Source organism: Podarcis erhardii (genome assembly GCF_964252035.2).
Source record: "Podarcis erhardii genome assembly, chromosome: 1".
Classification (NCBI taxonomy): Eukaryota; Metazoa; Chordata; class Lepidosauria; order Squamata; family Lacertidae; genus Podarcis; species Podarcis erhardii.
In genome coordinates, this window is record NC_138497.1 from 134,694,106 (window position 1) to 134,719,191 (window position 25,086).

The 25,086-nt window shown below is 45.6% G+C and overlaps 1 protein-coding gene across 2 annotated transcripts in view; it reads left to right on the forward strand.

Annotated features, from left to right (window-relative positions):
- Positions 1-25,086, forward strand: part of COL6A2 (collagen type VI alpha 2 chain) — a 43,096-nt gene that overhangs the window by 1,754 nt on the left and 16,256 nt on the right. For both annotated transcript variants that reach the window (XM_081865996.1, XM_081865995.1), the window contains exons 2-21: positions 1,349-1,477; positions 2,323-2,942; positions 4,398-4,418; positions 5,225-5,290; positions 8,490-8,543; positions 8,990-9,034; positions 9,897-9,923; positions 11,586-11,612; positions 11,703-11,747; positions 12,668-12,721; positions 13,605-13,667; positions 15,774-15,836; positions 17,298-17,387; positions 18,656-18,718; positions 19,558-19,620; positions 20,022-20,084; positions 20,803-20,865; positions 21,269-21,319; positions 22,536-22,571; positions 24,309-24,371. In XM_081865996.1, coding sequence (XP_081722122.1) covers positions 1,378-1,477; positions 2,323-2,942; positions 4,398-4,418; positions 5,225-5,290; positions 8,490-8,543; positions 8,990-9,034; positions 9,897-9,923; positions 11,586-11,612; positions 11,703-11,747; positions 12,668-12,721; positions 13,605-13,667; positions 15,774-15,836; positions 17,298-17,387; positions 18,656-18,718; positions 19,558-19,620; positions 20,022-20,084; positions 20,803-20,865; positions 21,269-21,319; positions 22,536-22,571; positions 24,309-24,371 — 1,677 coding nt within the window. In that variant the 5' untranslated portion in view covers positions 1,349-1,377. The remainder of the gene's footprint in view (positions 1-1,348; positions 1,478-2,322; positions 2,943-4,397; positions 4,419-5,224; positions 5,291-8,489; positions 8,544-8,989; positions 9,035-9,896; positions 9,924-11,585; positions 11,613-11,702; positions 11,748-12,667; positions 12,722-13,604; positions 13,668-15,773; positions 15,837-17,297; positions 17,388-18,655; positions 18,719-19,557; positions 19,621-20,021; positions 20,085-20,802; positions 20,866-21,268; positions 21,320-22,535; positions 22,572-24,308; positions 24,372-25,086) is intronic.

The window sequence follows — 25,086 nt, forward strand, 5'->3', positions numbered from 1 at the left end:
CTGCCAGGTGTGTGTGTTTGTGTGTGAGAGAGAGAGAAAGCGTGCGTGTTTTAAGACCCACATTTGTTTGAAATCTGCTGTCACACTGTTAAGATGGTGTAACTTAAATAAAACCTAGAACACAGAAACAGTGCACTTCTGGGAACCTGGTGTGATAAGGCTACTGTGATTTTAGGGAGCTAAAGCAAAGAACTGTGGGCCTTCAGTATTCAGGCCTGCAAATTCTCCAATGCCAGAGAACCCGAAGGCTGTCAGCAAAGATGGCCAGAGCTATCCAGCCTCAGGAAGGAGGGGACAGGTTGAATCAGGGACCTGATTTAAACCTGAAAGGTTAAAATGCATCTTGGTCAGATCCCTAAAATCCTTAGTCATTTTCTGCCTGGGCTTGCAATGTAATTCCTCCAGTATTTCTCTCTTATAGCCAGCAAAATATATTCACATCACTAAAGTCCTTTGTAAAGGAAATATACTGTATACAGCCATACTGTGGTTTTCGACCAGCTTAGTTCTCGAATGTTTTGGCTCCCGAACGCCGCAAAACTGGAAGTGAGTGTTACTGTTTGCGAACTATTTTTGGAAGCCGAACATCCAACAGAACTCCTGTGGCTTCCCATTGGCTGCAGGAGCTTCCTGCAGCCAATCAGAAGCTGTGCTTTGGTTTCCAAGTGTTTTGGAAGTTGAATGGACTTCTGGAAAAGATTCCATTCGACTTCCGAGGTACGTTTGTACTAGTTTTTAATAAACAGAATGGAATCTGGAGTAGTTTCTTTGAAACTAGTAAGGCAGGCACTCAAGGACCAGTGTTCTGCAGGAACACTTCTGTAGGGTGATTAGATAATTAAGGAAAAAACAATAATAGCACATTTGAAATTACAGGGCAGGCTACAGATAGTGAATTCAATTGTACTTGAGTGCTAGAGGGTACTTCAGGTTATCCCAGAGGCTGCTGAACTCCCAAACTCCTCCTCCTGTTTGGTTTCTCCCCCCAATACTGGACAGTGCCATTCTCTGCCACCATATTCACCCACTTACCTGGATGTTTTAAGTTTGCTGACCTTTCCCAGGAAGGACTCCAGTCAGCTAATGGAACAAGCACCGCCCAGGACAAGCTGCTTGAGTAGTTTCTTCCTGGCAAAAGTTGCACTGCCAGACTTAAATTAAATAAAAGGGCTCACCCACTCCAGCCAAGCTAAATCTCAGTCACCTCATGTTATGGCTGCCCCTCCAAGGCACTGAATACTATTGCCTTGGAGATAGAAAAAAGAACCTTTGAAACGCCACACTGTCCATGTCTAATGCCTTAATCAGCTCATAATCTAAGACTGTTATGTTGGCTCTGTCCTGACAGGACTCGAGGTGTATGATAAAGTGGCCAAGATGTTCTCAGAAGCCTTTTTAGCTGTTCTGCTGTGCACAACGCTGGCTCCCCTCCGTGCTCAAAATGATGATGATGTTGCCGCAGCTTCGTCCTGTGCAGGTAAAAGCACAATCTTTAAAACTCTGCCTTCTCCCTTGTCTTTTCTTTTGGCCTCCTCTTTCCTATCCCTATGGAAAATTACTTTTCTTCTTTGCTTGGCTCACAGTGGCTAACTTATTCCTTTCCATCTCACCTCACTGACCACCACTATTACTTGCTTGGAACCTCATTTTCCACTTTGTCACCCATTTGTTCGATTTGGAGCTTCACTGAGAGATAGTGGTGGACTTTACACACATATAAAAAGCACTGTGAAAATGCTTTTTCCAAAAAAGGTTTTGAAAAATACATTGAATTTTGCATAGTTCACTGTCGCCATCTAGTGCCACATTTGTATATTGCACTTTGCAACACATTTAAAATCTTTATTCACAGCTGTATAGCTGAGTCCAGGGAGTCTCCTTCTGGTGGCAGAATGAAGCCACTTCCTGTGACTTGTAAACTATTAATTAATCAGTGCAGGCCCTCTTTTGTAGCCACAGCACACTGCTAACTCACATTCAGTTTGTGACTGACTATAATCCCAAGCAGTGCTATTTTTCTCGAAAAAGAGCTGCCGGAGCACTCCAAGAACACCTCCCTTGTTCTCTTGTGGTGGCAATGGTGCCCACCTGATTGGGGCTGGGACTGTGTTCCAGCAAGTTCTGACAGGGGGAAAAGCCCTGATCCCAAGTTGAATTCAAGGTTGAGCTCCAAGCCGGGTATTTCCTATCCTATGCCCTGAGGATGTGATTATTTTTAAGGGCACAAGTCCAAAGTGTTCAGGCCTCATAGGGACCTCTGAGAAGCCTTGGTATGACTGATGTGGTTGCATCAGCAAACTTTTCTTTCCTGTTTCTATACAGATCAAACTGACTGTCCCATCAGGGTATATTTTGTGATTGACACATCTGAGAGTATTGCGCTGCAGACTGCACCTTTGGGGAGTATAGTGACCCATATGAAGAGCTTCATCCCTGAATTCATCACAAAGCTGGAGAATGAGCTCTACCAGAGCCAGGTGTCCATCAACTGGCAATTTGCAGGACTTCATTTTTCAGATGTGGTGAAAATATACAGCGAGTTCACTAACAGCAAGACGATCTACCGTGATCGGTTGGAGAGTGTTCAATACATTGGTCGGGGCACCTTCACAGATTGTGCTATCTCCAACATGACAGCACAGATCCTGGCCAATCCATCCCCTGGGGCTGTCAATTACGCCATTGTGATCACTGATGGCCATGTGACAGGGAGTCCCTGTGGAGGGATGAAGCTGCAAGCCGAAAGAGCCCGAGACGCAGGGATCAGGCTCTTTGCAGTGGCCCCCAGCCACAACATCTTTGAGCAAGGGCTGCGAGAGATAGCCAACCCACCGCTGGAGCTTTACCGTAGCAATTACGCCATCACAAAGATGGACCCGATCAGAAAAGAATCAACCACCGAGATAGATACCAATACCATTGATAGGATCATCCAAGTTATGGTAAGAATGGATCTCTCTCGGGTGGGGGTGGGGGGAATAATGCAATTTCTTGAAATACTATTTAGCTTCAGGCAGTTTGCATTGTCCAGGCTGGATATCAAAGCAGAAGCTTTATAGATTTTATTAAATTTCTATCCTGCCCTCCCACCCAAAGGAGCCTAGCTCCTCCAAAGTACAAGGAATGCCCTTCCAAGCTCCCAGTAACCACCTAAGAGCCAGTGGTCATTGAGGCTTCCTAGATTTATGGGCGTGCTCCATCATTAATTTAGGCATAATACCAAGCATGCAGCATTCTTAAAACTTGTAGTGTGATAAAATTATTCAGCTCAGTCCTTTAGCTGGAAGCCATGCCAGCTACAATTGGAGCAAAAACTATCCCTGGATTTCCACAGCCCCACATTCGGCCAGAGTTCTAGGCTGCCGTCCTCACTTGGGGGTTGCACGATCTGTACATCCCTTGGGGTGTGCCTGGCCCTACCAGCCTGGTGTCCCCCTTGGTCGCAGTGGCTGGGGAATGAGCCAAGCCTCCTGCCTCTGGGTTAGAGTGGTGCTGCTGAAATGACAGGCAGGGGTGAGGAGGAGCCCACCTTTATTTCCCAGCTCATATTATTCTGGGGAAGTCTGATAAGGGTAAACTACCAGTAGGGGGAGCCCCGCCAATGCGGATCAACTCAAGCACCCCTGGGTTCCCAACGGGCTTTGGAGGAGATCCACACCCCCAGATTCCTTTAATGGAATACCCTTATTCATGGAGGGGCAGGTGATGGCCACACCTCTCCTCCACCTCACATTGCTATTCCAATGCCTACCCGCCAAACCTTACAAAGTTGTGACTGTTGCTATGAGGTAGGCGAAAGCCAAGTGGCTGGTGCCAATTTGCCAAGTGGAAAAAGTCCTACCAGGCCCCTCAACGGCAACCAACCGAAGTCCATAGCAAGACCAATGACGCAACCTGGAAAAGGGTGGGAGATCCTCAGCGCGAGGCTGAAAGGGAAGCCTCAGAGTCACACCACGGCTTAAATTGGCCCCAGCCACACCCCCAAGCAACCTGATTGGCCGCCTGGCAACCTGACGTGGCCGGGGTCCCCCTAGTGTGATGCGGGTTGCTGTCCTGCTCCCACGCTGAGGCAGGAGGCTAGGCGACAAGCTCTAGGAGCAAGCAAAAGAGGGCAGAAGCAAGGAGGTAAAGGAGAGCCATCCATAATCACTGAAATGTCCCTCCCTGATTTTTCAGAGAACATGCACACAAGCATTTATTTGCAAGGATACAAACGGGAGAGTTGCTTTTAAAAAGGGAGGGGCTGAGGTGCCTCATGAATGATGCCCAGGTGAGGTACCAAAATCCATGTTTGCCCAGAGGACACAGAGAGAATATGCAGAGGAAAGAGCTGTCTCAGTTTTCTTCTTCCTAGATTTAACTCAGTTAATTTTTAAAAATCTTTTTTCTCCCAACAGAAACACGAAGCCTATGGAGAGGTAAGTACAGGTTCTTTCCCGAATAACAGCATTTCAATTGTGGACAAAATTAGAGTGCTCAAAAGAGCAACTGGAGCTCCCTAGAAGGGCAGCAGGACCCAGGCATATTTGCTTAGGACTATTCTATTTAACTTAGTGGGAGTTATTTTAAATAAAACATCTACAGGAGTGGGCTGCAAATTTGCCTAATTCCATAGGCCTCTTCAGGCATTTATGATGCACAAGGGGAAGATGGGGAGAGCAGGCTGCCTAGACTACCTTAAGGTGGTGTGAATTCTCCCAGCCCCTCACCTGAACTGCAGTGGGAGGTGTGGGGTTTTTGTGCCCATGGAGGCTCCCAGGCTTCTGAGTTGCACGGGAAGCCTCTGTGGATATGAAAAGTTTCTGCTACAGATGTTCCCTGTTACCACGTGAGGGGCCTGAAGGGAGGGTTAGCTGTGTTCTCTTTGAGCACAATAATACCTGGCACATATTGTTTGCTTTAACTGCTGCTACAGACTTCTTAACAAATTGTTCTGTGAATGAGAAGGAGAGGGTTACACAAAGCCAAATTCAGCAGGCGTCCAGTTCATATTGCAAAATCCTAGGGGAATGAAACACATTTGGCCTACCTAGCAAGAGACCACAAAGTTCTGGTAGCAGATCTTAGCCTCACCTCTGGGAAATGGGGCAGAGTCCCCGGAGTCATTCAGTAGACCTCTGGGATTCATTAGATTTGGGGTCTCTTTATTTTTATCACAGTGTAGAAATTTAATCAACTTCTCAGCTATGAAAGTTCATTTAATTTTTGTTTGGATTTATTTCAGTGCTACAAAATGAGCTGCCTAGAAATTGCAGGCCCACCTGGCCCAAAGGGGTTTCGGGGACAAAAGGTAAGTAGAATGGTATAGTTCAATTTGGTAGTGATTCCTAACCCAGGGGCCACAAACCACCGGTTGGGGGGGTACAGAGTTATCCTAAGGCAGTGCTAGCAAACCTATGGCACACAGAGCCCTCTCTGTGGACACTTGCGCCATCGCCCCATCAGGTCCGTTTTTTGTGGTTTGCAAAGGTGACAGCCACTCTCCCCCCCCCCCACGCCACAGTGGGCGGGAAACGCTCCGTATAGTGCGCGCCAGCCACAGCGGCATCGGGGGGGGGAGAGTTGAGCGCACACACACCCCTACGCCAATGTGAGCCGGAAACGCTCCCCAGAGTTTCGCACCCACCACCAGCTGGTAGGCTGCGGCTGCAATGGGATGCTCCTTTTGTGGCGAGCCCTGTTATTTTCTCACCCACCGCGGGCTGCCCTGCAGGGAGAGGAAGTGGCGCTGCCCACACAGTTGCCGGAGGACAAAGTTTTGTGTAGGGAAGAGTGAGAGAAAAGGGGGCGGTTGCTCCTTTCCTGAGAAGGTGGAGCCTGAGGGCAGAGAGTGTGGGGTGGTTGCGGGGCGGGTGAAAAAGGTGCCTTCGAAGTGCCCGGCGGAGCTTTCACTCGTTTCTCTGGGGACGTTTCCGCACAAAGTTGCGCACGGTTGCGCTGTGCGAGACATGGAAACACGGCGTCATCATCATCATTTTTTAATTTGTATACCGTCTTTCTATCTTACAATACTCAAGGCGGTTTACAAGCTGAAGAAACAAGGAATGGACATCTTATAACAATCTAATGCAATAATAAAACTATAATATAAGCAACCAACATCAAAAAAGTAACATTCAACAGGTGGAAAGAGGCCTTGCCTGATGGAGTCTCTCCCCTCACAGTTCTTCCTCCAGGACCTGCTCCCTCACATGCGCTTGAATTCCGCACAGCTCATCTCCTCCTGAGCAAACCTTTCCTGGGGCGGCGCTAAGCAGCCCGTGCTCCAGGAAGATGTTAAGCCCTCCTGTCTTTCCACCTGGAAAGTACTCTAAAGCAATGAGGACAAGCCAGGTGGGGACTTGAGTCCCAGCAGTCGCTCTCCTTTGGTTCCTGTTGCGAAACCCCCTGCAGGTGGTGAGCGGTGGCGCTTTTCCTCCCCCCCAGGCCTGGTGGGGTTTGAACTCACCTTTTTCTGCTGCTCAGCCAAGCACCCAACCACGTTGCTATTGTGACTGTGTAAGCCTTCGTTGCTTCTCTTGGCCTTAGCAAAAAATAAAATTAAAACACCCCGAGGAGAGGGGAACCTTGTGTCCCAGAGTGCTATGTTGTTCTGCGAGACCAAGGTTGTGAAGAGCATAAGGAAATTCAGATACCTGCCATAGTCAAGATTGGGGGAAAGTAGGCCAATTGCTGGATGTAACGCTATTGCGGCCATCCCTCCTGGCTTGGTAACACACAAGATACAGCAGTGGTTCCACAAGACCGTATTTCTCACTCCCTGCCCCCAATAATGCAAATATAAGATTCTTTCTTTCAGCACTAGGGCAGAGAGCAAAGACCACTTTTTAAAACCTCTCCAAGTTTCTGAAAGTTATTCAAGCCTTTGAATTGCCTCTTAAGTAACATGTACGGAAACGCCGTTTACCTTCCCACTGGAGCTGTACCTATTTATCTACTTGCACTTTGACGTGCTTTCGAACTGCTAGGTTGGCAGGAGCAGGGACCGAGCAACGGGAGCTCACCCCGTCGTGGGGATTCGAACCGCCGACCTTCTGATCGGCAAGTCCTAGGCTCTGTGGTTTAACCCACAGCGCCACCCACGTCCCTAACACTGGGGTACTCCTCCCAGAAAAAGCTCAACAACTCTCCCCGCATTATCCCCCAGATTGCCACTTTGCGATAAATCAGTGGGTTTTGGGTTGCAGTTAGGGCACTTGGTCTCCAAAAGGTTCGCCACCACTGTCCTAAGGGGTCCTGGCAGAAACAGTCTCTCCCCTCCCCTCTCCACTCCTGACAGGAGTGCAGAAACTGTCTTCCAGGACTTAGCAAAAGCTTCCTTTGAAGCAGGCTTCCTCCCTCCTTGTAGCAGGAAGGCAGGGGCTCCTCCCACAAAGAAAATGCCCCTGGAGAAAACTCCACTTTTGGACAAAGTGCAGTTGACTGCTACTGGGCTGCAGAGTGTTAAATGATTAGACCAATTGTTCTTTCACTGGTCAATGTGTATAATCACACACTCTCCAACATTTCTCTGATGAAAATAGGGACATCCTAAGGAAAAACGGGACAAATTGGGATCAAATCAGAAACCGGGATGGCTTCTCTAAATCAAAGACGTCCCTGGAAAATAGCGACCCTTGTGGAGGTCTGTAATAACTAGCCATTGTGCACATTCACTCGGCCTTATGGAGAATGTGCCCATAATCCTTCTATGAACAGGGAACTTTGTACATTTCCCAGCTAGTATGCTTAATCTCCAACAACCTGTAGGAAATGTGCATATACTGACAGAATTGTGTGCCTTTACAAGTGTGAGGAACCTCCTTTTAACCTCAAATATTTCTGAAGATTCCTACATGCCAATTGTTATAATTTAAGTCTCTGTTATTTAAGAAAATACCTGATGCGAGGGGGGGGTGTTTATGAACCCAGCAATGCTTTTAAATGAATCTGCAAATGTGCCAAAATCAAAGAAGGCTGCAAAAATTCATTTATTTCCCCCATGTAAGTTATTAATTCCAAAAGTATTAAATATTCATTCATTCATTTCCCCAATATACCCACTGATCAGCCCAATTAATCAGCTCAAAAGGTATGAAATACACACTTCAATTATAATTACAAATATATTTATTCATTTTCCTAGTTTATCCAGTGATCAACACCCAATTAATCAACCCAATTAAACAGAATACAGCTTTATTTATTTTTGTGGGGATAAAAGGATTAAATATGTTCTTCCCTCTCGGTGCAGTCCTGATCTTGACTCCCCCCCCACACACACACACTGTAAGTTGGGGAAGAACAACAACAAAAAGCTGATATAAGGTAGTACCCTTTGAGATGGAAAAAGTTAAAAAGACATTGTTTATTTCCTTCCAAATTTCCATGAGGGGTTGCCTAGCACAAACATTTTTGTCCCTGAAAACTGCTGAAATTGCCCTTCTGTTACAGCGGGGGAAATGCCAGACTTACTGCTCTAATTTGTTTTATTTTTTATTTGCTTTTAGGGTGCAAAGGGCAACATGGGGGTGCCAGGTGTTCCTGGGCTAAAAGGACGACAGGTGAGTAGCTGAAAAAAATAGGAGGACTCCCTTCCCACTCCATTAGCCACTGGGGTGAGTTTTGACATTGAATATTTAAATGTTCAGGATCATATGGAGTAATATTCCAATTTGAACACCTGTTTAGGAGCTGATATTTAACCAAATCAGACTGTGATCCTTGAAACTGCTAAAGCAGCATATTGAAACCTCTCTTTAAAACAATGTCCAAGTATCTTAGTGGTTTCATTTCACCATTATAAAACAGAAGCAGTAAAACTTCAGTGTCTGCCTCTTGCAGTAATGAAGGACATAATGATTTGAAAATCTCTAACAGGGTAATCCTGTATATGTCCTTTCCAAAGCTCAGTGGGACTTACTCCCGGATAAATGTGTATAGGATGGCAGTCTTAATATACTGTTTAAATTATTGCAACTAATAATGCTGTTTGTCTTTTTAAATATAGGGTGACCCAGGAATTGAAGGTCCAATTGGATATCCAGGTCCCAAGGTAAAAGATTTGCGTCTGTTTATCCTTCTGCCATGTTTTTTTTTTTTCCATTTTAGCGGCTCACCAGTTGTCGGATTAACCCTTCATCTGGGGCCACAATGTTTGACCCAGAGGCACTCAGAGGACAGGGGAAAGGCAACCGGCTACTAGTGCAAAGGACTAGTGGTAGAAAACACCATGTGGTGATAACTGCACACCTGCAGCATTGATGAAGCATCCAGACCACGAGGCTGACTGCCGCGGACGAGTGCCAGAAGCAGAAGCAACTTGCTGGCTTGGCTGGGGAAAGCAGGGCTAGCCATAGCTGCACTGGTTGGGGCTGTTTGTCTGTTGGATTATATATATAGCTAGCATATAGTTATATATAATCCAATATAATATAATAAGGTCAATAGGTTGTGTGTTATTATTTAAATTATGAATATTGAGGCTGTCAGCATGGGCATTTAGTGTCTGTATTAATGTGAAACACTATTCTGCCCAGTCACTACCGGCCCTTGTCTAAAATGTTTTGGATGCATAGTTTTCCAAGTAACTGATGATGGCTTAATGCCCTTACACTTTGCAGAGAGTCCCTAAAATAAATTCTTTCTGTAAATTCTGTCGGGCAAAAGGGACATGGGCCTGCATGACTAGATGCTTTTGGTGGTGCTTCTGGGTAATAAAAGCTCTGCTTCATTGCAAACAAATATGTCTTATTTATTTATTTATTTATCTCTAGAAACCACTTAGAACTTTTTCAGGAAATATATGATCATATATACATGAAATATATGATACTATATCAAAGCCAGAACTCTAAAGCGATGTCACACGTATCAACAAACATTAACACAATGTACATTTTTTGTTCCTTCTATAGGGTATTCATGGTCTAAAAGGAGAAAAGGTAAGCTATTTTATATACTACATTCAGAAAATTATGGGACGCATATTGTGATTTTATTCAAACCAGCCAAAATGTCACAAGATTAGTGGCAAGCTTTCAAGTGCTCCAGAACTCTTCATCTAGTGAGATGTTTTACAAAAGAGGAGGAGAGGGGGGAAATAAGAAAAGCACAGAGACTGGACCTCCCAGCTGGAGCCCAGAGCCAGGAGGTCCAGCTGCAGCCTCAGTTCCAGGGTGGAAATTGTAGACAGATTAAATCTCCGCAAAGGATGGTGGAGAAATTTAAATCTGAATCTGTCAGATTTGCACTTTCTGAAACTATATGTGAACTGGAACACAGCTATCCTTTAAAATTCACACTTATCTGAATTCTGTGATGCCGTTTTCCAACAAAACAATGCTTTCCTGGGGGAAAGTGTCCATAATTATTAGTGTATAATATATTCGTGTAAACAGTATACAAAATGCATTCTGTGAAGGGGAAACTGCTTGTTCAGATTGCTTAAATATCTAGGGAGGTCTTTGCATGTAATCTTGTTTGCTAGCTTTTGGATCATAATCAATTCAGTAACAAAGAATTATATATATATATATATATATATATGCAGGTTTTGGTGTCCTCGGGTGTCTTCCCGTGTAAAAGTTGGGGTGTCTAGGCGACGTTTCGACGAGGTCTCACTCGTCATCTTCAGGCTGGTGTTTTCGGCTTCTTGTTACTGGAACAGAGCAGGATCTCAGTGTTTGAGTTCCTATAAATACTGTAGAGGGGGTGTGGTGTATAGCCTCCAATGTTCTGGGCAGAGAGGAAGTTCCCAGGCTAGTGTGCCTTTTCTTCTTTTGTTCCTTAATTACTTGAGAGATATCTTGAGTGATTTCTTGAGTGATATCCTGAGTACCACTTAGGTGGGTCATTAGGTGTGGTACTCAGGATATCACTCAAGAAATCACTCAAGATATCTCTCAAGTAATTAAGGAACAAAAGAAGAAAAGGCACACTAGCCTGGGAACTTCCTCTCTGCCCAGAACATTGGAGGCTATACACCACACCCCCTCTACAGTATTTATAGGAACTCAAACACTGAGATCCTGCTCTGTTCCAGTAACAAGAAGCCGAAAACACCAGCCTGAAGATGACGAGTGAGACCTCGTCGAAACGTCGCCTAGACACCCCAACTTTTACACGGGAAGACACCCGAGGACACCAAAACCTGCATTCCTGTACCCGTGAAAATCTACGAAAGCATATATATATATATATATATATATATATGCAGGTTTTGGTGTCCTCGGGTGTCTTCCCGTGTAAAAGTTGGGGTGTCTAGGCGACGTTTCGACGAGGTCTCACTCGTCATCTTCAGGCTGGTGCTTTCGGCTTCTTGTTACTGGAACAGAGTAACAAGAAGCCAGTAACAAGAAGCCGAAAGCACCAGCCTGAAGATGACGAGTGAGACCTCGTCGAAACGTCGCCTAGACACCCCAACTTTTACACGGGAAGACACCCGAGGACACCAAAACCTGCATTCCTGTACCCGTGAAAATCTACGAAAGCATATATATATATATATATATATATATATTCCATTCTGTTCTGCCAGCGTGGCTGATTTTAATAGGCTTGACTCAACATTGTTTGCTCCCCCCATCCCTTTCTTGTGTTTGCAGGGAGAGTTTGGAGGAGATGGACGAAAGGTAAAGGCAAATCCTGGATTGCTACCTCTTATTCCAGCTCCGCTTTCCTGATGAGAGCAGCTTTCTCACTCTCTGCTTCTGTTCTTTCAGGGGGCTTTTGGCTTGTTTGGACGGAACGGCACAAGTGGGCAAAAGGTAAGGCTACTCAAGGATCAGACACAGTCAACGGGTTGCTTATGTCCTTTAGAAGGAAACCGCTATGGCTGCCACCCCACAGCTCGCAAGAGCTGCTCTGCCAACGGAGAGTAAAGCCTGCCAACAGGCTTGTCCCACCAAAAGACCCCTTGGTTCACCTGCCAAAAGCTCTGGTGGGTGCTGGTGGACTGCTGGCATCCTTCCCCATGTGGCCATGTGGACCAAGACATGGCATTCTGGGATTCTATGGGGGGCATGTGATAGGAACCCAAGACCTGCAAGATCCTAAAGGTAAAGGTACCCCTGACCATTAGGTCCAGTTGTGGCCAACTCTGGGGTCGCGGCGCCCATCTCGCTTTATTGGCCGAGGGAGCCGGCATACAGCTTCTGGGTCATGCGGCCAGCATGACTAAGCCGCTTCTGGCGAACCAGAGCAGCGCACGGAAACGCCGCTTGCCTTCCCTCCGAAGCGGTACCTATTTATCTACTTGCACTTTGATGTGCTTTCGAACTGCTAGGTTGGCAGGAGAAGGGACCGAGCAACGGGAGCTCACCCCGTCACGGGGATTCGAACTGCCAACCTTCTGATCGGCAAGTCCTAGGCTCTGTGGTTTAAGACATGGCATTCTGGGATTCTGAGGGGGGCATGTGAAAGAAACCCAAGACCTGCAAGATCCTAAGTTCCCTCAAAACACCCCAAACAAGCCAGACACATCCCATAGTAGCTAATTCCCTCCTGTTTCAGACAAAGGGGGAGAGAGAGAAATTGAAAGCCCCTCCCCACCCCCCAGGGCTACATCTTGCCCGAGCCAGTGGATATGAAGAGGCTGCATCTTTCCCAAGGAGAATGAAACGTCTATAGACTTCTCTCTACTGTTCACAGTCTCTCACTTCTTTGTTTTTGCATGTGATCTTTCCAGGGCAAACTGGGGCGCATTGGACCTCCTGGCTGTAAGGGAGACCCAGGCAACAGGGTAAGAATGTTTTCTCATCTTGGCTTTGTGCATTCCAGCAGTGGGGTGTGGGGCGCAGTGTTTCTTTGAGCATGCTGCGTAAAGTAATATGGCAGCTAACACACAAGTAACAAATAAAAAATGCCTTTTGATTACCATTATTTATTTTATATCGCCTTACCCCACATGTGCCCCACTTGGCAGACTTTCCTTCCTTGCAGGTTTCTAAGCAGAGGTTGGGTGGCCATCTGGCATGGATTATTTAACTGAGATTCCTGCATTGCAGGGAGTTGGACTAGATGACCCTCGGGGTCCCCTCCAACTCTTAAAATTCTGTGATTCTGTATGACCACTTTGATCGGCAGAGCTGGCACTACTACACGTGCCACATAATACCCATTTTGCAGATGTAAGAAATTGATCGTTTAGTGTGGCAACACCTGCACTTTGGTTTTGGCCCTTGCTAAAAACATTCTTGTTTAGACAGGTCAACCCAGATGCTTAGAAACGCTGAGGCGAATTTTAATCTGTTTTAGTATTTTAACCGAAAAACAGGGTTTGTGAATTTTTCTTGAATCTGTTGTTTTAGCTTTTTGTAAACCCCTTTGAGGGGTTTTTGTTTTGGGTTTTTTTACAATCAAGTGTTGTATAAATTTTATGAAATAAACAAATGGAGGAAAACCTGTAGATCCTATTTTAATTTGCATCTGAATGCATTCCTAGAGCTAACAGGGAGGTTCCCATGCAGGTGAGCATCAGGGAGGGAAGAGGCGGTTGCCTCGCTGTCAAAAGGTGGGCTGGCCTTTTATCTGGCGTCACAGAGCCCATTGCTTTCCATGTGCAGATGTCCCCACAAGCCAGAGCTTTCAGAAAAGAAGCAGCTCACCTTTGCTTTTCTTCCTAGGGCCCTGATGGTTATCCTGGAGGTGCTGGAGATCAAGGGTTGCCTGGGGACCAAGGGATCAAGGTCTGTACCTGAAATATACTCAAGAGTGGATTTCATGCTCTTTATTCAGCTCATAGTGGTGAGGAGGAATGGAAGTTCCCCCAGAATGTCTGCTTTATATACATTATTTACACAATGGGCCCCACGTGATTGGCTAATTCCGGGATTCTCCTGTAGGCCAATCAGGTTGCAGATTCACTTCCACCTGGAGCTGGATTGGGTGGTTCCTGTGGACCAATCAGACTGCTGCATTCTGGGTCCTATTGTTCTAGGACCAATCAGACTGCTGCATTCTGAATCCTATTGTTCTAGGACCAATCAGACTGCTGCCTTTTGGATCCTATTCAACTCAGTACATAACAGTACCCTTCCTCAAAGTCACTCAAGGCAGCAGTGACACATACTCACTGAGAATAAGCTGGAGATGTTGGAAGACAGGCAGCCCCTTGTGCCGCAGGGTCCAAAAGTGCACCCAATATGCAGCCAGGGCAATCGTGCTGTGCTATGAATATTTGGCCAGCCCATCACAAAAGGACATGGGAAAGGGGCAGAAAGGGGCAATCAAAATGTTGGGCGGAAAGGGTTGGTTAGGAGCTCCTTCCTTACAAGGAAAAGCTTGTGTCTGGGTTTCTTTAGTTTTGGGGGAAGGTGGCCTTGGGACTGTGGGTGGGGAGACACGATAAAGACTTAGACATTGGTGGTGGGTAAAGAGGGGTTCCCCCCTCCCTCTTTAAACAGTACAACTCTGGGTCAGCCAGTTTGAAAAAGGCACTATTTCACATAACCCGTGGATGTGGTGACGACCATGGTCTTAGGTGGCTCTAAAGGGGGTTTGAAAACCCCACTCCCCCGGGGAAGAGGTTTGTCAGTGGCTACCAGCCATGATAGTTGTGTGAAGCGTTTTGGCATTTCTGTGCAGAATGTAAATGCTCAACAAAAGCTGCATTGATAAGTCTTATAACTGGTTGAAATTCATGCATTTGACTTCCAATTCTGATTTTGAATTGAAAATCCTGTTCTGTTACAGAATTGCTATCATTACTGCCAGTCTCTAAGTGTCATTGAGGACTAGAGCAGGCACCGGGGCATTCAGGCAGTGTTTCATGTGTGTGTGTGCCCAAACACTGTTTTACACAAAAGAACAGAAACTCTGTAGGGGGAAACATACAGGTACAAAAGTACCAATGTTTTCTCCCTCAAGGCAAAACAAAAAAATCAGAGGAAGCAGAGGAGTCATTGAGAAAATGTTGCAGGGAGAAAGTGTTTTTCAAAACAGCCAGGAAGGGGGGCAGTCCACCTTGGGTGCCATCTCTGGGGGGGGGGGTGACAAGAAGGCACCCCGCGGGAGGCTCACCCTGCTGCTCCCGGGTGCAGTGACGCGAGCCACCTCCATCGTGCCGCCGCAGCGACGTGTGGAGGATCCCCCTGCTGCAGAGGATCTCGACACCGTCGAGTGGCGCCATCGGCAAACCTCCTGGCGGCGCATGTGTGGTGGCACAGGGCGGTTTGCCCTGCCCCTCAACACCCCGCACTGGGTGCTGGTTAGTCTTCCTTCGCCCCTGAAAACAGCTCCATGGTGTTCCTGATTCAACTCCTACACCCCCATCTAAAATGTCAAAATGAAACAAAAACCACACACACAGCATAAAGGTGTGGTTTGGCCCTCAGAAGAAAATGACTCAGAAGTAGATGGTGTTGTGGGCAGATCAGCATAACAGCATTTAAATTTCTACAAATGGATTGGAAGGCTTTATTAAAAATTGCCCAGGTATTTATTGTGGCTGTTTGGTGTGTTTCTAACATTTATGCATAATTCTTGAACCCATAAGAATGGAGCTGTGTAAAATATCAGCTATTTAATGTCAATTGTCAAATACCAAACACTGAATATAAAGTAGCTGCCATCTATTTTGCACCAGAATTCCCCCAAAAATGGTTTTGGGGAAATTTCAGGCTGCTTATACAATTTCAGGCTGCACATACAATTTCAGGCTGCTTATACAATTTCAGGCTGCACATACAGGAAATTTCAGGCTGCACATACAATTCAGTTTTGATCTACGTGGATGTAGAGCTGGTGTGACCGTTTCTTACTGCTTCTGTTTCTGCTTACTCCTTCTGTATCAGGGTGATCCTGGCCGTCCTGGTCGTAGTGGACCACCTGGGTTGGCTGGAGAGAAAGGAAATCGGGTATGTACCCCTCAAATTTTAGACATGCTCTCAGGGGCAGATCTACTATGAAACTAAAGAAGCTTAAACTCCTGGAGGGGCCCCAGAAGCAATTTTAGTCCACACTGCTAGTAGACTCAATTTGAGTCACATGACTTAAATTGATTGCTTTTTTGTTGTATGTATTTCAACAATCCCAAAGTTTGAGAGTCAGTAGCACAGATGTTGTAAAGGTGTCGTGATCTGTTGTGGGAAAACCCACCAGTGGTGATCCTGTTGAAGAAGGTAACAGGGGTTACCCAGACCTCATTGCTGGTTGTGAAGAGACCGCCATAACAGTTCAAGCTTCAGGGCCCCCCAAAATGTAGGTCCACCACTGCATGTTATAAAACTGCTAGATCCCTTTGAAGTTCTGGGCCACAGTCAGAAGTTATCCTGTTGTTATCATAGTTGTCAGAACAATAAATGAGAAAATTTGCAGCATTGCATTAAACTCTCCATGCAGTGATCTGATTCTGTTCCATTTATGGCAACTGCAATATGCTAGGCATTGAATAAGCTGAACTTGGCTAGTCCCCCCTCCCACACACACACACACGAACACATTTAAAAGGACATCAAATGTTAATCAGCCCCAGGCCTGGAAGAACACTTTTGCTTGGAACCTAAAATGTTTAATGAAGACATCAAACTAACTTTCCTGGGGACAGCATTCCACAGACGGGGAGCTATGGCAGAAAAAGGCCCATTCTCATGTTGCCACCCTCCGGAATTCTTGTGGCACACAAGGAAGGTCCTCAGAGGATGACCACAGAGTCCAGGTCAGATTATATGGGGAGAGGCAGTCCTTGAGGCATTGTGGTCCCAAGTCATCGAAGGCTTTATAGGTCAAAACCAGCACTTTGAATTGGGCCTGGAAACTAGTTGGCAGTCAATGCAGTTTCACCAGGATCAGTGTAAGATGCTCAAACTGTCTTGTGCTAGTGAGCAGACTGGTGTCCAAATTCTGCACCAGTTGAGGTTTCCAAAGCATCTTCATAGGCAGCCATACATATAACATATTGCAGTAATCTAACCTTGAGGTTATCAGAGGATAGGCAGCAGTAGTCAGGCTATCCCTGTCCAGATAGGGGTGTAGCTAGACCACCAGCTGAAGCTGATGGAAGGCACTCCAGGCCTCTGAGGCCACCTGAGCCTCAAGTGACAACAAAGGATCCAGGAGGACCCCCAAGCTGTGCACCCACTCTTTCAGAGTGGTAACAGCAATGCAAGAAGCACTTCCACTGCTGACAGAGTGACCAGAGCAGTTTCTGTGCCAAAACTGGGCCTAAGATTAAGATGGATCTCGCCATCCTGCATAAGATGTGACTCTTTGTACTATCTGTGCCCCATTATACATAGGCTGTGCTCTGACACTGCCCTTCCTTGCCCTTCCCTTCTCCCCAAAGGTCTTCTAATGCTGTTTCTGTTTATTTTTCAAAGGGACCAAAAGGCACCAATGGATCTCCAGGCACTCCTGGGACAAAGGGAGCCAAAGGTGGCCCTGGAACTATTGGACCCAAAGGAGAACCTGTAAGATTCTAACCCCACTTACTTCATCTGTCTGTCTATCTATCTATCTATCTATCTATCTATCTATCTATCTATCATCTATCGCAATAGCAAGATTTCCATACAGGCAAGTATTCTAGGCTGCTACTGCTTGACTACACTCATAAATGCATCACCAAGATACAGATTTCAGTGACATCGGTTCCTACTCCTTCTTCCAGAGCAATATTAAAACTGGATTTGTTCACAATCAGCGACTGAGATTCATGCCAGATCTGTGCATTCCAGTATGCAAGCAACCAAATGCCATCCAATAAGAAGTTGGATATGTGCTGACATTTAATTTGATTGTGCTTTTAACAGAAGGCATGATCCAGCCCACATAAAGCACTTTTAAGATGCTTTGGTTTCAGTTGGAGAGTTAAATTTAACCTGAAATTTCTCTCATTGAAATAATTGCGCTTTAGAAAGAGCTTAACTTTGGTTGGACCAGACACAAAGCTAGTATAGGAATTTATGTCTCCCTTTCCCACAAACCCCACATCCCACTTAATGGGATTATATTCACAATATTGAAAGCACTGTTTTTTGCTTTTACTTTCACCCACTCTTTATCTTTCCTGCAGCAAGTGTCAATCCACACGTTGCACAGAATTATGTCCTTCAGGTTTGCTTTGCTCTTTTAACTTAGCTGTGTGGAAGCAGAAGGAGAGAGGAGGAGCCGAGAAAGGCTACTCTCCTACTTGGTCCTTTTACAGCTCAAAGTCCTCCTCTCTAAGCCTATTTTTCACCTATGTATGGGAAGAAAGATACTGAGTCCCCGTAGCACACCCTGTGGATGAAAAGGCAGCTTGGGAAGGACGGTTTTAAGCTAGAAAAGTAACAGAGGAGAAGTTACGCAGCCTTTCCCCACCTGAGCACGCTTGAAGTAGCCCCCCGGACTTGATTTGCAATTAGCTTGAAGAAGTCAACTATTTTGCCAGGTGACTCGAAAAATAGTTCAATTTCTCTGGGCCCATTTCAGGAACCTTTTCGCATCCCTAATGACATCTAGGGTGCAAGGTGGGGTCTGAATGCTACGGACGCTGCCCCGTCTCTGGCAAGAGCATTGCATGAAAGGGGGTGTCATGGCAATGGGAGAAGTGGTCCCCTCTTTCTACAGAGGTTGGAGACATCCTTCAGACACGCCTAGTTCTTTCAGCTCAAATAAGGCACAATGGATGTGCTTGAAGAGCATTTGCTCAAGATCATTTTCTTTTGTTTGCTTTCAATGTTTCTTTTTTTTTAAGGGCCGTCGTGGTGATCCTGGAACCAAGGGGGGACCTGGAGGTGCTGGACCCCCAGGCGGGAGAGTAAGTTCATCAGGTTTCCAAAGTAATGGAAGGAAATCCACCCCTAATTAACTGGGGGGGGAGGGGAGAGAGAGAGAGAGAGAGGGATTCTTTATTAATTTTGATTCTAGTCATAATGATTGCAAGATAAGCCTGCAAAACAACAAAAGCACATTTGTTCTTTTTCATAGAATCATAGAATTGTGGAGTTGGAAGGGACCCCAAGGGTCATCTAGTCCAACCCCCTGCAATGCAAGGTTGTTGTTGCTTAATTTTTAAAACCAAGCTCTTGCACAAGACTGACTAACCCCTACTGTATCTGCTATGTGATTAGCCTCCAAGAAGTCATCCCCCACATGCACTGTCTTGTGAGGTCTTGAGAGAGCCGCTCCTCTGAATTGGGTTGCCTAAGTTCAGATCTGCTTTCTTAAGATGGAGAGAGAGACACTCCACTGGTCGCCCTCCTAGGAGGAGCACATGGCCACCCACTGAAACAGCACGCAGGTGACAAACCACCCATCCAAAGAAAAGAATGCTAATGAGCATTGGCTTGCAGGTCCATAGCAGGCTATCTGATTTTCTGTGGGTAAATCCAGATTAAATCAAGAAAAACTCCAGGCTGGCATTTTGAGGAAATCATTGGTGGTGTGGATGATGCAATCAAACTTGTATGCATAAGTAGCACTCATTCCGTAGCAGATTCCACCTAAAAGCACCTCAAGCAGCAGAGAGCTGGTGGTTGTAGCTATAGCTATGGCTGCAGCTTCTGTGAGACTTCTTGTCACCAGAGAAGGTCTAGGAACTTGCTAAACTTGGACTGAACAGATTGGCTCTCTAACTCCTTGTTTCTTCTTTCACAGGGAGACCCTGGTTCTGAGGGCCAGAGAGGGCTACCAGGAGAAGTTGGAAACAAGGGAGGCAGGGTATGAAAGAATGACAAAACGGCAGAACATTTTCCCTCCATGCACAGGAGGCAGCAGGGGCTCCCCAAGCAGTTTATTTGAAAGCAGATTTGAAGATACTTGCCCATCAAGGACTCTGCCACCAGTGTATGTTCACACTGATGAGATTGGAGTGCCAAGTTTGAATCCGGCAAAATGGGGCTCAAAATGATGTTGAGTGTTGAGCACATCTTATCGGGGGGGGGGGGGGACATCCTCTGCTCCACTCCTGAGGACAGAAGCAAGAAAACAGTGGGGGAGGGAAAGAGTTGCCTCATCTCAGCTGCCAACTGTTAACTAACTAGATGTTTCTTCCCTTGAACAGTCTGAAATGTTTACTTCATGCAAGGTCTGACTCTCCCTCTCATTTCTGTGTTTCACAGGGAGAGCGAGGATTGCCTGGCCCACGAGGTACTCAAGGTGGTGTGGGAGAACCAGGGAAGCCTGTAAGTTTCATTCACACGCCTCTTCCACCTGTGGGCATTGGCTTGCTCTCCATGCAGCTGGCAAGAGAAGCCCCGTCTGCCATCCGCCCCCAGCAGACATCCTTTTCGTTGTGCATTCATGATGATTTGTGCTCATGGCGGTATTGGGGAGGTGATACACAATCTTACTTTCAGTACTGTTTGAGCCTTCATCATTTCCGATCAGTGCATGTCCCATAACCTCCCACTGAGATCCCGTAACTCCTTGTATCACAGATGTTCTACCTTATTTTTTTGTCCTGCTTTCCTTGTGCTCCATAGTGCAGGAGTTCCCTGCCAAATGACAGTAAAGCAGAAACACTGGGAAGCTTCACAGAAGAACTGATAAAGTAGAATGGAGTGCAGACAATCTAGTATAAATCTTCCATTAATGGACTATTATAGCATCAATGACATACCTGCAAAAAAAATCCAGTCTGCGGAGGCTTTAGGAATATTTTATCTCAGCTTTCCTGAGGTCACAGATTAATTCCATGTCAATCAGGATTTAATATCAGAAACATTGTCCCCCATTTGTGTGTGAGCAAAAAGAGTTTCCTCTGAGACTTTCCTCCTGTCATACGGAATCATTGTCATGTTGAAAATCACAACTGTAGTAGCATCTCTGCCCCTCGTACAGATCAACAGCAGCACACACACACCCAACTCACCATGTGCTTTATGCAACACTCTTTTGCAGGGCTCACGAGGGGATCCCGGTGATTCTGGTGTCAGGGGCGACCCCGGGGTGCCAGGTCCAAAGGTAAGCCATAGGTGTAACCTTAATCAACAGGATTGTGTTTACATTTGATATTGTAGCTTTGATCTGACCCCGCAGGCCTCATCACGGGCCTCTTTTAATGCTGGTAATTTTCTAGCCACAGAAAGTCTCTTTCTCCTTAAGCAGTCCAAGCTCCAGATTTTTTTGTATCTGTAATTCAATGTATTAAAGGTCTTGTTGCCATTATTGTTGGGGGACTCTTGCTGACTAAATTAGGAACTTGAGTTCTGCCATGGCTCAGTGTGCATCTCAATGCACATCCGCTTGCCAGACCTTTTAACCCCAAGACATAACATACTGTACTCCAAAGGAAGGGAGATGTGGCCATTTCTGCAAATATAGAGTCTTTGAAGAATCATTCTCTCTTTTTAAAACAACGTTCTAGGGTGACAGAGGAAGACCTGGCTTTAACTATCCCGGTCCAAGAGGAGCTGCGGTATGTTTTGTTCACGTAAAGTATTCACACATTGAAATGCCTCAGATGGAAAGGAGGCTTCACAAATTGCTATAGAAATTCTTCATCTCCAGCCTCCTTCGGCTCCGGCAACAAGCCATTTGGGGCCGCAAGTTTAATGCTGCCATTTTCTAGACTTACTGAATGTTATTAAAATAGGATTTAATTTTTAATATCATTCCAGAGATATGAATAAGGTGCTTGATATGGACAAATGAGCAAATAACTAATTATTAAATTATTAAAAGTAAATATTATTTTCCTTATGTGTTTAATGTACATCATCATTATGGTGAAAGCTACTCCAGAATCAGTTTGCTGTTTTAAGTGTCCTCTAGAAATAGGAATCTATTAAAAATAAGAAAGAAAGAAAGAAAGAAAGAAAGAAAGAAAGAAAGAAAGAAAGAAAGAAAGAAAATGGTGAAATCTGAATCAAAACCTAGTTCTGCTTTAGTTATATTACACATTATTTAAAGCATACAATAGGAAGAGGGTATTTTTCTGAGTCCATTAGATTATGCCAATGTACAGCAAAATATTGAAAAAGACATCTTTGCAAGAGATCACTATAGTTTCATTTTTCATTTTGAACCCCTTGACACGTCTAAGAAATCTGGGAGCAAATCAGTCCTGATTTCCTTTTATTGGTGCTTTTTAATGCATATTCTAGATTATGACATGTAAACCACCTAGAGGTTTTCTGTAGAGCAGGGTTTCCCAAACTTGGGTCGCCAGCTCTTTTTGGACTACAAATCCCATCATCCCTGACCGCTGGTCCTGCTAGCTAGGGATGATGGGAGTTGTAGTCCAAAAACAGCTAAAGACCCAAGTTTGGGAAACCCTGCTGTACAGTAAGCAGTACATAAATTTTGTGAAATAAAATAAGTTAAGAAAATATGCCTTGCCCTTAGTGAGGGTGCGCCACACCTCACTCTCTCAGGAGAAGGATAGACCAGGTGGAGGAACCAGTCGTCCATTTCTGCCCAGTCCGGAATCAACTGAGGTCACTTCAAGAGGCTGCTAATCAGATGTTCTAAGAGCCCCTGCTTTCTGTTGGACCCACTGGAAAATTCCTGTGCTCAGCAACTCTAGATGCCTAGTTGGCCACAATTGTCATTTACTTTAGAATTTGTCCATCCTTGCTATGTCTGGGTAAGACCATGAAACTGAAAGCTGACTGGCTCTTCTCTGTTTCCAGGGTGAGAAAGGTGAGAAGGGGCTTCCAGGACCAGAGGTATAGTATGATCACGTTTGCCACCTTATTCTGCCAACAAAGCTAGTGATCCTGTTCTTTCTTTGAAATGCTTATGAGGATATGAGGCTATGGAGGGCCACTTCTCAGGCTGTGTCCACACAGAAGCTGTTGTGTGGCTTGTTTTTCATATCGGTGGAACACCAAAGCACAAGTGAGCCAGAAAACCACACACTCATTGTGCTCTGTCCAATTAAATCATTCTCAAGTGGCTCAGTGCTGTGACTCCTGGTGCCATTATGAAGTATAGTTGTACCTTGGAAGAAGAACGGAATCTGTTCTGGAAGTCCGTTCGACTTCTAAAACTTTAGAAAACCAAATCGCAGCTTCTGCTTAGTTGCAGGAAACTCCTGAAGCCAATCAGAAACTGTAGGAATCCCTGTCGGACGTTTGGAATCCAAAAGAACATTCGCAAACCGGAACAGTCACTTCCGGGTTTGCGGCGTTTGGGAGTCAAAACGTATGAGTTCCAGGGTGTTTGACAACCAAAGTACGACTGTATACAGTACAAGGCTTAACTAGTGTTGACGTAGATTATTTTAATATAATAATAATAATAATAATAATAATAATAATAATAATAATAATAATTTTTAAAAAATTATTTATATCCCGCCCTCCCCAGCCGAAGCCGGGCTCAGGGCGGCTAACAACACTAAAATAGTGCAACATTATAAAAACATTATAAAAATTAATTAAGATCAAAATTGATGGCAACCATAAACTAAAGTTCTATAAAGATTGCCAAAGGAGGGAGTCAGGCTGCGCCCTGACCAAAGGCCTGGTGGAACAGCTCTGTCTTGCAGGCCCTGCAGAAAGATGTCAAGTCCTGCAGGGCCCTTGTCTCTTGTGACAGAGCGTTCCACCAGGTTGGAGCCGCAGCCGAAAAAGTCCTGGCTCTAGTTGAGGCCAGCCTAACCTCTCTGTGGCCTGGGACCTTCAAGATGTTTTTATTTGAAGACCATAAGTTCCTATGTGGGGCATACCAGGAGAGGCGGTCCCGGAGGCACGAGGGTCCTAGGCCTTATAGGGCTTTGAAGGTTAAAACCAGCACCTTAAACCTGATCCTGTACTCCACCGGGAGCCAGTGCAGCTGGTATAGCACTGGATGAATGTGATCTCGCAGCGAAGACCCCGTAAGGAGTCTCGCCGCGGCATTCTGCACCTGCTGGAGTTTCTGGGTCAGTCTCAAGGGCAACCCCACGTAGAGCGAGTTACAATAATCAAGTCTGGAGGTGACCGTCGCGTGGATCACAGTGGCTAGGTCAGGGCGAGAGAGGTAAGGAGCCAACTGCTTAGCTTGGCGGAGATGGAAAAATGCCGCCTTTGTTATAGCTGCAATCTGCGCCTCCATGGAGAGGGAGGTATCGAAGATTACACCCAAACTCTTAACGGACGGTGCTGGCACTAATTGCACCCCCGCAAGAGATGGGAGTTGCCCCCTCAATCTCATATCGTCCCGTCCCAGCCAGAGGACCTCTGTCTCTATACAGCCAGGCTTACTGCTATTTTGTCTGTGAAAAAATGCATTCTGTGCTCAGATACTTTTCCTCTGTACTTCCAGCTTAGCTCTAAGCCTTCAAGCATCAGCACAGAGAACTGCTTTAAAGGAATAATAGAAGTGCCCTTAAATGAATAATAAAAGATAAATGGGGGGTTGAAAAGGGGGCAGTAGAGAAAAGAAAAATCTTTATTCTTCTAACATTTTTTTTGGAACAGGGTGCAAGAGGTGACTTTGGACTAAAAGGCCCCCCAGGAACCAAAGGAGAACGAGGTGAACCTGTAAGGAGACTACTCTTCTACACTCCTATTACTAACAAATGTGTGGAACATAAACAGTTAGTTTGATTCACAATGTGGATTTGCTGGACACAAAAGATATTGGAGCTAAATTTCAATTTGTGTTGCCCTTTCACTTGTCAGGGTTTGGGGTGATAAGTCTAGGAGACAATGGGATAATGCCTGTCTTTCGTAAACGTTGAGCTCCCTGATAAGTTTTAAATTATACTCTAGAACCACCTAATCTTAGGCCAGCTGAATGTAGGACACCACACTTCTAAACAGCTGATCCTGTGTAGACATCTTTAAATGCCAGTGAACATAGCCCCCTTCGGTTGTTCAGAATAATGGACAAACTGCATAGGGGCACACAAGCAGCCCCTGCCCACAAAAGTCTCTTTGGAGATTCTAATCATGCTGAGCTGAATGCAGTTTAAATTCTCCCTTTGATCCAGAACCTGATTACTAGTGGCCTGGAAAATTCTTGCCATGTTCTGCTGCACAGCATGAACCCCCCTGCAGACCTTTCTGCTCAGTGCACAAAAGGCAGGCAGGGCTGACACATGCATCTGCACACAGTTTGAGCCTCACATGTTCTTCTGAACGCTCATGTGTCTGGGAATGCGGATAGTACTATGTTTCCCAGACCTGTTTACACTGATGTCTGTAGATGAATGTGTGCAGGTTTGATCTCTACATCTTTGTTGCGAGAAATTCT